At 42.0% G+C, this 12,797-nt stretch overlaps 3 protein-coding genes across 4 annotated transcripts in view; 1 reads left to right on the top strand and 2 right to left on the bottom strand.

Annotated features, from left to right (window-relative positions):
- Window positions 1-5,595, bottom strand: part of LOC123976568 (zinc finger protein 771-like) — a 9,665-nt gene extending 4,070 nt beyond the window's left edge. The window contains exon 1 of the mRNA XM_046058847.1: window positions 5,394-5,595. Within this exon, the coding sequence (XP_045914803.1) occupies window positions 5,394-5,592 (199 nt within the window). The 5' untranslated portion in view covers window positions 5,593-5,595. The remainder of the gene's footprint in view (window positions 1-5,393) is intronic.
- LOC123976586 (gastrula zinc finger protein XlCGF7.1-like) overlaps window positions 1-5,646 on the bottom strand; it is a 30,087-nt gene extending 24,441 nt beyond the window's left edge. The window contains exon 1 of the mRNA XM_046058882.1: window positions 5,572-5,646. The gene's annotated coding sequence lies outside the window, so the exon portion shown is untranslated. The remainder of the gene's footprint in view (window positions 1-5,571) is intronic.
- Window positions 1-12,797, top strand: part of LOC123976544 (zinc finger protein 2 homolog) — a 192,147-nt gene that overhangs the window by 174,430 nt on the left and 4,920 nt on the right. Inside the window, exon 2 of one of the 2 annotated variants that reach the window (XM_046058797.1) lies at window positions 9,858-10,081. In XM_046058797.1, the coding sequence (XP_045914753.1) occupies window positions 9,883-10,081 (199 nt within the window). In that variant the 5' untranslated portion in view covers window positions 9,858-9,882. The remainder of the gene's footprint in view (window positions 1-9,857; window positions 10,082-12,797) is intronic. The other variant, XM_046058798.1, reaches the window with a different exon arrangement.

Raw genomic sequence — 12,797 nt, 5'->3', positions numbered from 1 at the left:
CTTCTCCCCTTTCTGGTAGTCTTGTGCTTTCTCGTCCCTCTCCTCTCTCCTCCTATCACTTCCTGCAGGTGTTTCTGGCTCTGGAGCTGTGGAGTCTGGATCTGTGGCTGCGGGTCACCTGCTGCCCCCGTGTTCCTGCTCGACACCCTCTGCTGCAACGACTATTGTTGCTAGTCCTATTGTTATTATTGTTATTATAATCATTAACATTACGATTGTTATCATTAACACTACTATAAATATCTGTACCATTTTTCATTTAGTCTATAGCAACATAACCTTTACTGTCTGTACCTCTGTGTGTATATTGTGTAGGCTGCCTCCCTCCCCTCTCTCTCCTTCCATCCCTCTCTTTTTCTCTCTGTTCCTCTCTTGCTCTCTCTCGCTCTCTCTCTCTCCTTCACCCCCAACCGGTCACTCGGTTCTGCTCGAGGTTTCTGCCTCTTAAAAGGAAGTTTTTCCTTGCCTCTGTCTCCTAGTGCTTGCTCTTGGTGGGAACTGTTGGGCTTCTGTAAATAGCATCATAGAGTACGGTCTAGACCTGCTCTTTATGAAAAGCGCTGTGAGATTACTGTTGTTGTGATTTGGCGCTATATAAATAAAATTGAAATTGAAAAATTGAATGTTGCCATCAATGGGCAACTAGGTGAGAGACAGGGAAACTAATTAGGGGAACGGACAGTTGGCAACAACCAATCAGAGGCGCAAATCTATTGCCAGGGAGATGGATACTGTAGAGATGGACACTGAAACTTGTGCAGCTGTGACTGTTATCTATCCCAGAAGCAGGCGCGCATGCGCAGAATGACGGCGGAAGACGCGCTGCGGAGATTTTTCAGTCACTCTGAAGTCCGATCGTATTTTAGTTTTTATGAGAGTGCTGAGGGAAACTTGGTTGAAGAAAATGGCCTTATAGTGAACGCAGGGTGAGTTAACTTTTAGCTTTGGTTTGCCTCTATTGCTAACAGCGTGTAAACTGAAGCGCTCAGTGTTGCTGCTGTGTTGCTACACGTTGTTCTGCTGCTGTGTGCGTCGTGTGTCGGCAGAGTCTATTCGTCCACTGTACATGATAACTTGTTACGCTGTTTAGTCAACCAACCAGCATCTAGAAACTCTGCAGACTCCTCTGTCAGTTGTTGGGCTCATTGCAGTTATCCATAGACTGTAAATAAAAATGGACGTAGCGTCCGTGACGTCACCCATTGGTTTCTGAAGAGCCGTTTTGAAGCTCAAAATTAGCGGAGCTGGCCGGCGCCATCTTGGCAGCTCGTCACCGCGTGTCACTCCCGGATAACCAAAAATGGGCAAAGAGGCAGGTCGTAGGTGGAGCTGAGGTGACGTGTTGCTCAAACCACTCCTGCCTAGCTCGACGTGACCGAGTTAGCTCATGCTAAGGAGCTAATGCTACATGCTACTCTGCGGTGCTGTACGGTGGAGGTTGGAACCTGCGGCTGGTTGTTACCAGTTTATCGACATTACCAGCTACAGTCAAGGTAAGACACCGGAAAATATTAAAATAACTCACATATCTGTTATTGACATTATACTTCACAAGGTTTTAAATGCATAAATGCAAATATATCAATGTGGTAACGTTAACGTTATTTTGCAACACTAAAGTTAAGACCAACGTTAACAGTTAACTTAACGATAACGTTAACTATGAATCAGTTATTAATTACCTTAAGTTTACTTAACATTACAGCTCAAACAAACAATTTCAAGCAAATCAATTTACATACCATTGGTTACGAGCGATTACGAGTCGTTTATTTAGACGTCACCTCAGTATGTTACTTGTAATAAACGTAATAATCTAGCGGTAGAGTCCTCAGGCACATGATGGAAGCTGTATATCTTGTAAAACGTTAGCCATGGCTGCTATCACGTTAATTAATTCCCCACACCGCTATTTTGAGTAACGTTGCTGCTGTCAGCAGGGCTGTGTAGGATTATTGTCTGAAATAGGACACTTGAGAGCGAAAGGTACTTTTTATATTTGTCACAAGATTCTTGTTGAGGTTCTGGTGCCTCCACATCTGCGACTCAAAGCTTAAACGTTGAGTCTAAAATAATGTTGCTACTCAAAGCTACTGGACATTTGACAGCTGATATAAAATTGTCTTAAAAGGACAACATAAAAACGTTTAAAGAGTCTCCCTTGTTCCTTGCTCCCACGTATGTGACATAATAGTGCTGTCAACATTAAAACACTGAGGCATCTTTTAGAGGACCATCTCAAAAAATTTGAATACTGAGGAAAAGTTCATTGTTAGCATCAGAACCAGATTGAGAGAGTTAACATCACCGCAATATTGTATTTATTAAAGAATCATCTGTATTTACTTTATATTTTTCATCACCTGAAGAATTTATTACACATTTTCCTCCCAGAGTCACACTGTGGATCAGATGTCCCACCTGGTGCCAGAGAGCTGCGGAGTCCTCATTGTGCTGATGGGGTGGACTGACGTGGAAAGGCCTTCTCTCCTTCTGTTTACTTTGAGTTTTAAATATTGTCCATATTTGTATCATAGATCCATTTAAAAAAAAAGATATGGTTTATGGTTCACTTGTAAAATTATTATTATTATTTATATATATATATTTATATTATATATATATACACACACACACACACACACTACACTATATAAACTACACAAGACCTTCTCAGAGGTCGCAATAAATGACTTCAAAACTATTCAGTGTGCAGATAACATATGTAAAATGTTAGCCTATAAATAACATCTTAATATTTTCATTTACAGCTGTTTATTATAATATATTGTTGAGCTTAGATCACACTATTTAAAGTTAAAATATGAAACTGATGATGAATGAAGAATGATTTTATTATATATAATCTGATACACTTTATAACAAAGTCTTCCTAATACAAAAGCAATAGTTTCATAAATTAAACTCTTGTCTTGCATTCATGAAAACATCAATATTAAAAGGCTACAAATGTAAAAGTAGTTTTGTATGACTTGAAATGTGTTGAGAGTTATTATAATGATAGAATCTGTTGATAAGAACCCAGTGTCATAATTTCATGTCAGTAGTGTTCAGGTGTTGTGAGTAAAAAGAAAAGCAGGAGCTGAAGAGCTGGAAGCTGGAGCTGTTCTCTCCTGAAGAGCTGGACACAGCTAATCACATCTGGAGGGTTCTGCAATCAGCTCCTCTGGCACCAGTAAAGACAACAATGGGTAGACAGTTAAGCAGCTTATTCCAAAGAGCCATAAAGCTGCTGAACTCTGAGATCGCCTCAGCATGAAAACCTCTCTGGCATCTGGCAGTAATTAGGGGAGGCAATGTGAAATACACTGTTTACTAATATGGGCAATATACGGGTTTCTGCTGGACACTGTGCAACAATAAATACTCAAGTCAGATCTTATTGAACGTTTATTATAAGGATCTTATTTTTATTTCTTATTGAACTGTACTACCTTTTTAGGCAAATTATAACCCACCCAAAAAACTCAGAGGCGGCTCTCACACACCTAATTTCTCACCTTAACTAAACCATCGCCCTAGTTACAGCCCAGCTACCTGTCTGCAGGCATAACGCGCATTATATGCTGACAAAAAAGGTGGATGAAAATCTCTGCAGGTAGCCTACAACAGCTGTTCTGCCGAATTATGCATCCACATCTTAAGCTTATCATCACCTCAGATTGTTTGCTGAATCTCAAGGAATGCTACAGCTACTAAGTGTATTAACTTATTGATAACTTTAAACTGCATTTAATAGGTACTTTGAATCAATCATCCCCACTGATGAACCCCACAAAGAATAGTACAACGTTATCGTTTTTAAACAGTAACGTTACACTTGGAGGTGCACGACTCTCCTCGGGAGAGACAGCTGGCTCAAATAGTTCGGTGCTCCTCGGTGTGACGGTTTCAGGCAGAACGCTGCAGCCGCTCTCCCCTCGGCTCTCTGCCTTTAAACCCTTCGTGTCCATCAGGATCAGGTGCAGCCACTTATAATAGTATCTGACTAGTATCTAACTGAACAGTGACTCCGTTACAGGACGTAGCTGAATCTCACATCGCCCGTTAGTAAAAGTTACCTTTAACATAACGTCAGCTAACAGAGCTGAGCCTTTACTTACAACTTCACACAGACGCCTTTTCTCCAAAGCATTATCACCCTAATATCCAAGGTTAATCTAATAACATTACATTTTGGCTTCTCCCTTCTTGCTGACTTGTCTTTGACTCATTAAAAGTTCGAACACACTAACTTACTTACTTAAACTAACTTAGCAGCTTGGGGCTGCTCGTATCTGGCTAATTAGCGTAACGAGCTAACGTTAAGCTAACAAGCTATATGCCGACAGCGATACCTGTTAAATGTTAACACATAAATGAAATACAGGACTTTTACTCACCAAGTATAACACGGATTTCCTGGAGGTTCCCTCTCCAATGAACTGCACAGCCTGCCATTATTCATCCGGTGTCTGCATGTAGAAATGTCCAAAAGGCTCCAACAGGCTGAGCCTCAGAGCTCCGTTGAGCTAAGTGAGGCTAACAGACGGTGCTAACAGTGACTGCGGCTAATGGCGCCTGTCAATCAAAGCGGCCACACCCCTAATAATGCAGAACTTTAAGGCTTAATATAATTGAAACAGGTGAGTTATAAAAAAATTCACCCCCCTCACAGTTGTCACGAAGGACAAACTTAGCGATATGCACTAAAACCATCTTTTGAACCAGGCTGTAAACATGTTTTATTCTGCTGTAAAGTTGGGCTTTTTAACATTCTGCAGCCAGCCTCAAGTCGCCACTCGATGAATTGCAGTTTCAGATACTTCCGTATTGGTATCGGAAGTGAGAGCCGGAAGTTGCCGCTTGTTACTATCACTGTCTGCTAAAGACTTATTTGTTTTCATGTAATTATGCATGGGGTCATTGTATTAACTATATAATATAAAATATAAAATCTTGATATCGCACATTTTTACAGCACCGTGAGAATACAGATGATAGGGGTGGGATTCACCAGAGGCCCCATGATACGATAATATCACAATACTTATGTCACGATACGATATCATTGCGATTTTAAACATACAGGGATATGTTGCAATTTATTACCTTTTTTCCTACTTCAATTTTGTCCCCAAAAGGAAAACTCTTTTTCTTGTGGACTGAAAAAGCAATTGACTTTATTATTATAGTACCAAAAAGTGAAATTCTCATGTAGAATTTATATAATAAAAGATCAATACTTGACCTCCGTGTATCAATGCAACATTGCCACAGAAATATTGTGATACTCTGCTTTTTATTTTGTATTAACACACTCAAAAACAACTTTTGCTGTTTTACATTTTTACATTCATGCCAATAAAGATAATTTGAATTAGAGAACCGACCTGCTCTGTGCAGCCGGACTTCAGGCTGGAACACAGCGTCCAGCAGCTTCCTGTGTCTCTGGTTCTCCTCTTTGGACCGACAGAGTTCCCGCTCGTACTCTGATATCGTCCTTTCAAACAGCCCGAATATCTCTTCAGCAGCCGCACTCAGTCGCTGCTTCACCAACGCTCTCAGCACCTGGACTTTACTCATTTCCATCGCTCGAAACTTTTCTCCACGAACTCTGAGCTGCGCTGCGAGGCTAACTTCCGGTTAGCATGCTAAGCTACCTCCAGTAGCTCCGGAGGCTCCCGGGAGATGAGTCCGAGGTGAAGCCGGAGAGCAGCAGCTTTATCCGGACACACGGAGGCTCTGGCGGCTCCTCGCTGTTGGTGCCAGAGACTCTTTCTCAGCACAACAACGGGACAAAGCTGATCCGTCCCAAAGAGACTGGAAGCTCCGCGCTCGGGAAACCGCCTCACTTCCGGGACGTGGCTTCAAAATAAAAGCCTCTGCGAGTTTTCTTCTTCTTGTATGATTTCGGCGGTGTAGACGCTGTTTAGCGAGTTAGATCTAAATCCTCACATACAATCCTGTATCATGTACAAACTGCAGAACTGCCTTGGAGATCAGTTTGTGTTTCTCACTGCATCCAAACCAAGATGCAACAGAAAAAGCCTCAACTCCAAGTCCTGAATAATGAAAATAATACTTTTCTTTCTGCGCTGTACTTTCTACATTCTAGGAAAACACGCCTTACTGTTTCAAGGATCCCACATTCACACAAGCCAGAGACATGTTTTCCTATAATGCACAAAGAATCATTGAACCCACAGTGGTCCAACCTTAATCTCCCTGCATACAGAGGAGTACAAAAACATATTTTCCTAACTTTAGGTTGTATAGAACAGAAGTGTCGACCCTGGACTTCCGTTTGCCACGCTCTCTGCCATCCTTTAGTTCATCTCTCTTTGATGATTTCCCTCAATTTCAGTGAGTTTTGTTTAGTCGATAGTCTAAAAGTTGCTACTGACATTACAGTTATGATGACGTAGAACTTTATGAGTTTAGTTAGTGCAGATCTTCTTCAGCTGACAACCAATTTGACATTTCTCATCGCAGTCTTTCACACTTCTCTGCCCTAATGGTCCCTGGTTAGGCTCCTCCACTTCAAAAAGGTCAACACACATCAGCGTAACACATCGAAATACCTGCTGAGGTAATCTATGTAGTTTTCAGTTCCGGCCATGGTTTCTCTTGTGTTTGTGTTGTGATGTGTTTGACACATGTCACACTTCATTTCTATCTGCTGACGTATTCCTGACCAAAACATTATGTCCCGGACTCTGTGTTTGCTCTTTTTATTCGTGTAGGTTCTGAGATTGTGTGAAATTATAATCTTTTCACCTTTTAGAAGAAGTCCATGTGCCTCTGTGAGGGGGGGTGATGCCGCAGTGGATAAGACACATGCCCTTGGTGTGAGAGACCCGGGTTCAATCCCCCACTGTGTCCCTGAGCAAGACACTTAACCCCTCGTTGCTCCAGAGGCTGCGACCTCTGGCATGTGCAGCAACTGTAAGCCGCTTTGGATAAAATCGTCAGCTAAATGAATAAATGTAAATGTGATCTCATCACGGTGGTTCCAGTATTCACTGATGTGTGGATGAAACTGTTTCATTGTCTGTGGCCAGCCTGACCTCAGCTGTGTTGTGTGTTTTCTGGAGGGCGGGATTGTTTGTTGCAGTTCTCATGCATTTCAGTGCTACGGCCTGGTGTCTCTGTCTGACAGTCTGATGCCGGCTGTGGTGTGGATGAAATGGTTGCTGATGTAGGATGGGAGTCTGTGAGACAGTTTCAGTGCCTTGTTTTGGATTAATTGTAGACGTTGTAGCTGGTCATCAGAGATGGTGATCCAGGCGGGGACGCAGCATTCGAAGAGCGGTCTGAGGTATGCCGGGTAAACTTTAATGATTGTAGAGAGTGATGCGCCGTGATTCCCACAGAGGGCTTTGAGGTGGTTCAGTCTGTTGTTTGCTTTTTGTTCCAGGTTATTGATGTGTTTTGTCCAGGTCATGTTGTTTTGAAATGTTAGACGCAGGAATCTTGCTTATAGGGATCCAAGCAGCAAAGACTGCTGGACGAAAACTCACCAAAATTGGCATGTAGGTTGCAAATTCCACTCACTGCTCAGGCAAAAAAAAAATGGCCCTCATAGACCTCATGGTGGCGCTATAATAATCAACTTTGCGTTTTTGCAATTATCTCGAAAACGGCTTTGTGTAGAAACGAAGTTCTTTCATTATTTTTCTCTCTTGGTTCAGCCGCATCTTTGCTCTGATGGTCTTCTGCTCTAAAAATGTCAAATTATACGACTTTTCATCTCTTTTCTCTTTACCTATTTTTGCGAACTCGTCCCAGACGGTTTTGCCAATCGACCTGAAACTTTGGCAGGATCATCAACGGACGTCGCTGATCAAAAGTTATCAAAAGAATTTTGATACGTCAGTCCATTTTTTTTCATAAATTTTTTCTTTGGTGTATTCACGTACAATTTTAACATAAATGCCTGTAAATCAAAATTGGCCAACCAGAGCGTTTACAATATAATCTATGGTCAGACTAAACAAGGATTTATTTTGAAACCACGTACCGGAGGTGAGGCGGTTTCCCGGGCTTGGTCCAGACACTTTGGGACGGATCGGCTTTGTCCTGTTGTTGTGCTGAGAAAGAGTCTCTGGCATCAACTCTACTGATGGTGAGATGAAGCTTCATGAAGCATTGAAGCTTTGGTTGACTCAGGGGCTGAAGCTTCATGGTGCTTCATTTGCTCTACTGGGCCATCAAGTGGACAATAAATGTAAAACAGGCAGAGTAACATAACTTTTCCACAGTTTCAGGCAGTTTCTGTTTTTTATTATTAGGGTAATATGGGGTAAGAGCCCCCAGTTTAATTCATCAATCAAAAAACACAAGAAAGTCTCAACCCTTTCTTGCTGCCGCTTGTCTTACTCAGCTAAAATTTCCTGTTTCATCACAATGTTTGAAATTTTAAAAACTCAATTCAAATCAAAGCAATTCTGACATCAGTTGATCAAATATTTTAGTCATTTAAAATAAACTGTAGATGCAATCTGTGTTCATTTAAATTAAAAGTCCACTAAACCTTGAGGAGGGTCCGTCGCATTTTGCTGCTCCTTTTGAATCGCACGCCAAACCCGAGAACCATTTCCTGAATCAGTCACGTGGTGCGGCCGGCTCTTTTTTCTTTTCTTTTTTTTAAGCTTTTATTCACAAATACTATGGTGAACATATAATACACGGGAGCAGACATTACCAGGGGAGCATATAGTTGACCGAAAAAAATAAAGCAAAAATAGAGAGCAAAAAAACATAAAAAAAAAAAAAAGGGATCACAAATCAGCACTGAATAATGTAAAACAGGTAAATAGATGCAAGGTCTTGATAGCTTTCCTGTTTTTAGAATATAGGACTTGACGTACAGTCTGACTTTGTTTTCAAAAATGGCAAAAGAAGGTTTATGGTTGGAGAACTAGATTTGTGAAAATGTGATTTTGCCAGCAATAACATCAAATTGATGATATAGAAATAATTTGCTTTGATAGAAGGATATGTAAAAAAAAACAAACAATACATTGTAATAGGAAAGTGAGAATTCAGAGTCAATATATTGGGAGATAAATGTACAAATGTCTAGAGTGGGGACAAGTCCAAAATAAATGATGCAGGCCATTTGACTAAATGAGCAGTTCACATCAATGTCCTTTTTATATCTTCGTAGAAATATCTTGGAGGGATAAAAGCGACGCAGTATTTTAAAAGCCACTTCTTTAATCTTATTTAAAATTAGATAATTGGAAGGTAAGCACCAAATTTTCTTCCAGATTTGGAGTAAGGTTATTCCAATAAGGAACAACATTTGGAACAGAGACTATTTCTTTTTGAGTACGAATAGCTCGGTTATTGTTTCTCAAGTTAGAGGAGAAACAGGTCTGGCCAGCTGTCAAAGTACAAGAAACCAGTGGCAAAAGAAAAAGTTGGTACAGACAATTTAATCTTTAAGCCTGAGAAGGGATTGCATCTAAAACTAAAGCATATTCCTTTGGCGGTACAGGAAGTTCGGGGTGTGACATTAGTTCACCACTAGAATTGAGGAAACCAGAAAAATTCCTTGGATAAACCAGTTTTGCAGGTACGACCGGCTCGCGAGGCTGCGAACGTCACCACATACGTCACCACCACAAGCCTCGATACACGCGTCACAAAAATCACCGTGGATTACTGGACACGCGCTCCGAAGCCTCGACACGGAACTAATCTACAGCGAGGAGCCGCCAGAGCCTCCGTGTGTCCGGATAAAGCTGCTGCTCTCCGGCTTCACCTCGGACTCATCTCCCGGGAGCCTCCGGAGCTACTGGAGGTAGCTTAGCATGCTAACCGGAAGTTAGCCTCGCAGCGCAGCTCAGAGTTCGTGGAGAAAAGTTTCGAGCGATGGAAATGAGTAAAGTCCAGGTGCTGAGAGCGTTGGTGAAGCAGCGACTGAGTGCGGCTGCTGAAGAGATATTCGGGCTGTTTGAAAGGACGATATCAGAGTACGAGCGGGAACTCTGTCGGTCCAAAGAGGAGAACCAGAGACACCGGAAGCTGCTGGACGCTGTGTTCCAGCCTGAAGTCCGGCTGCACAGAGCAGGTCGGTTCTCTTCATATTTACTCTGACCTGCTGCCACGATAACACGAAGGCTGCGTCACTTCCTGATTCTTATCATCTCACCTCCTCTTGCTCATGCTGAGTGAATGAAATGTAATCTGCGTTCAGTGAAGCAGCAGTCCTACATTGTTGGGTCTAAAGAATATTAAGCAGAGAGGATCTAAACCTGCTCCATATGAGAAGAGCAATTAGAAGATTTGTGAATAAAACCGACACTCAGTACATCTGAAACAAGAATCCTGGATTTAAATTTAACAAGACAGGTGAAACTCCTGAATTCCAGAGTGAAAACAAAAGCCTGTTGGACAAATACGATGTCAAAATGTATCCCTACAATCACTAATCCTCTGCTTCACTGCTCACGCCTGTGTTGGCTGGCAATTAGATAAAACAACATTTTATATTGAGGTATATTGGCGAGAGGTCAGCTATCTAACATCAGCTGGCTCATTTCAAATAAAGAAAGTGTAGTTATGAAACTGAAGGCAGGGAAGTCTTCTAAAGAAGCTCGACTTCTTATATATGTATGTGTGTATGTATGTATGTATGTATGTGTATATATATATATATATATATATATATATATAACATTCCAATGTCGTTGCTGTAGATCCTGGTAGTGTGGATCAGTGAGTCAATGTCTCGCTCATTTCTGGGGATAATGCATCGCCTTGGCATATATCGCACTTGATGTGTGTGTATACTTGTGCAATTGGTTTTGAGTTGAGTTCCAGACTTGTTTTCTACAGCCCCATTGAGTTCTTGATGAAGGCTGTTTGTTTCCTGTTGATCTTGTACATTCCAAGCATTCCAGTATCCAGTATGTGGCATTGAGTTGTAGGCTTTCTTGTAGTCAATCCAGGCGGTGCACAGATTGGTCTGCCTGGTCTTGCAGTCTCGAGTGACTGCAGTAGCTGGTGCTTGACTCCCTTCTGGGAATGGGTATTAATACCAGGTCAGCCGGCCTTATGTTGAATGATTCTGTGCCGTAAGGGCTTGTTGTTATTGGGGCTTGGGACCCAATCTCTGTGTGGGGATGATGATGAGATCTCCCCGCTGACCTGTCGTCCTGGCGCCCCCTTGCTGTAGCATATTTGTTGTATAGGAGCATCCATATATCCCATAGTCTCTGCATATAACCCCTTTCACCGGGATTGCTTGTATAGTAGCATTGCATCAGATCCATTATTTTCTGCACTAGTCCATGATTGTCTTGTTCCAGTAGCCCATTTGTCATCAGGTTGCATTAAGACCTTGCCTAAGGGTGCACCTGAATACCCCATGCTGACCGGGAATCAAACCCACGATCACCTGTACCAAAGTCAGTTGCTTTAACCACTGATCTATCCAGGAGATTTGATGCCAATCTCACCATCGAATCTTTGTAGAGGCCTTATAAAACGAGGCTCATATCATTTTGGCTATACGATTGTTATCATTAACACTACTATAAATATCTGTACCATTTTTCATTTAGTCTATAGCAACATCACCTTTACTGTCTGTACCTCTGTGTGGATATTGTGTAGGCTGCCTCTCTCTCTCTCTCTCTCTCTCTCTCTCTCTCTCTCTCTCTCTCTCTCTCTCTCTCTCTCTCTCTCTCTCTCTCTCTCTCTCCTTCACCCCAACCGGTGGAGGCAGATGGCCTCCCACCCTGAGCCATGGTTCTGCTCGAGGTTTCTGCCTCTTAAAGGAAGTTTTTCCTTGCCTCTGTCTCCTAGTGCTGCTCTTGGTGGGAACTGTTGGGCTTCTGTAAATATCATCATAGAGTTCGGTCTAGACCTGCTCTTTATGAAAAGCGCTGTGAGATAACTGTTGTTGTGATTTGGCGCTATATAAATAAAATTGAATTGAATTGAATGGGGTGGCTCAATGTCTAATTTTACAAAGAACTACCGGTTTCCTCACAATAAGTTAATATACAATATATCTATTATGGGATAAATATCAACATATAATACAGTTTATAAAAATGATTAAAGAAAGAGGCCACCGCACAAACGCATGCTTCGACGATCAGTCGACTTGACAATTCAGATTCAACTACAGTGAGGAAAATAAGTATTTGAACACCCTGCTATTTTGCAAGTTCTCCCACTTAGAAATCATGGAGGGGTCTGAAATTGTCATCGTAGATGCATGTCCACTGTGAGAGACATAATCTAAAACAAAAATCCAGAAATCACAATGTATGATTTTTTAACTGAAAGGTGAGAAATCAGCCCAGAACTACTTGGGAGGAGCTGGTCAATGACCTGAAAAGAGCTGGGACCACCGTTTCCAAGGTTACTGTTGGTAATACACTAAGACGTCATGGTTTGAAATCACGCATGGCACGGAAGGTTCCCCTGCTTAAACCAGCACATGTCAAGGCCCGTCTTCAGTTTGCCAATGACCATTTGGATGATCCAGAGGAGTCATGGGAGAAAGTCATGTGGTCAGATGAGACCAAAATAGAACTTTTTGGTCATAATTCCACTAACCGTGTTTGGAGGAAGAAGAATGATGAGTACCATCCCAAGAACAGCATCCCTACTGTGAAGCATGGGGTGGTAGCATCATGCTTTGGGGGTGTTTTTCTGCACATGGGACAGGGCGACTGCACTGTATTAAGGAGAGGATGACCGGGGCCATGGATTGCGAGATTTTGGGGAACAACCTCCTTCCCTCAGTTAGAGCATTGAAGATGGGTCGAGGC

The sequence above is a fragment of the Micropterus dolomieu genome, linkage group LG09 (assembly GCF_021292245.1).
Source record: "Micropterus dolomieu isolate WLL.071019.BEF.003 ecotype Adirondacks linkage group LG09, ASM2129224v1, whole genome shotgun sequence".
NCBI classification, from domain to species: Eukaryota; Metazoa; Chordata; class Actinopteri; order Centrarchiformes; family Centrarchidae; genus Micropterus; species Micropterus dolomieu.
Note: the sequence above shows the minus strand (reverse complement) of the source record. Positions and strands in the feature narration are given on the sequence as shown.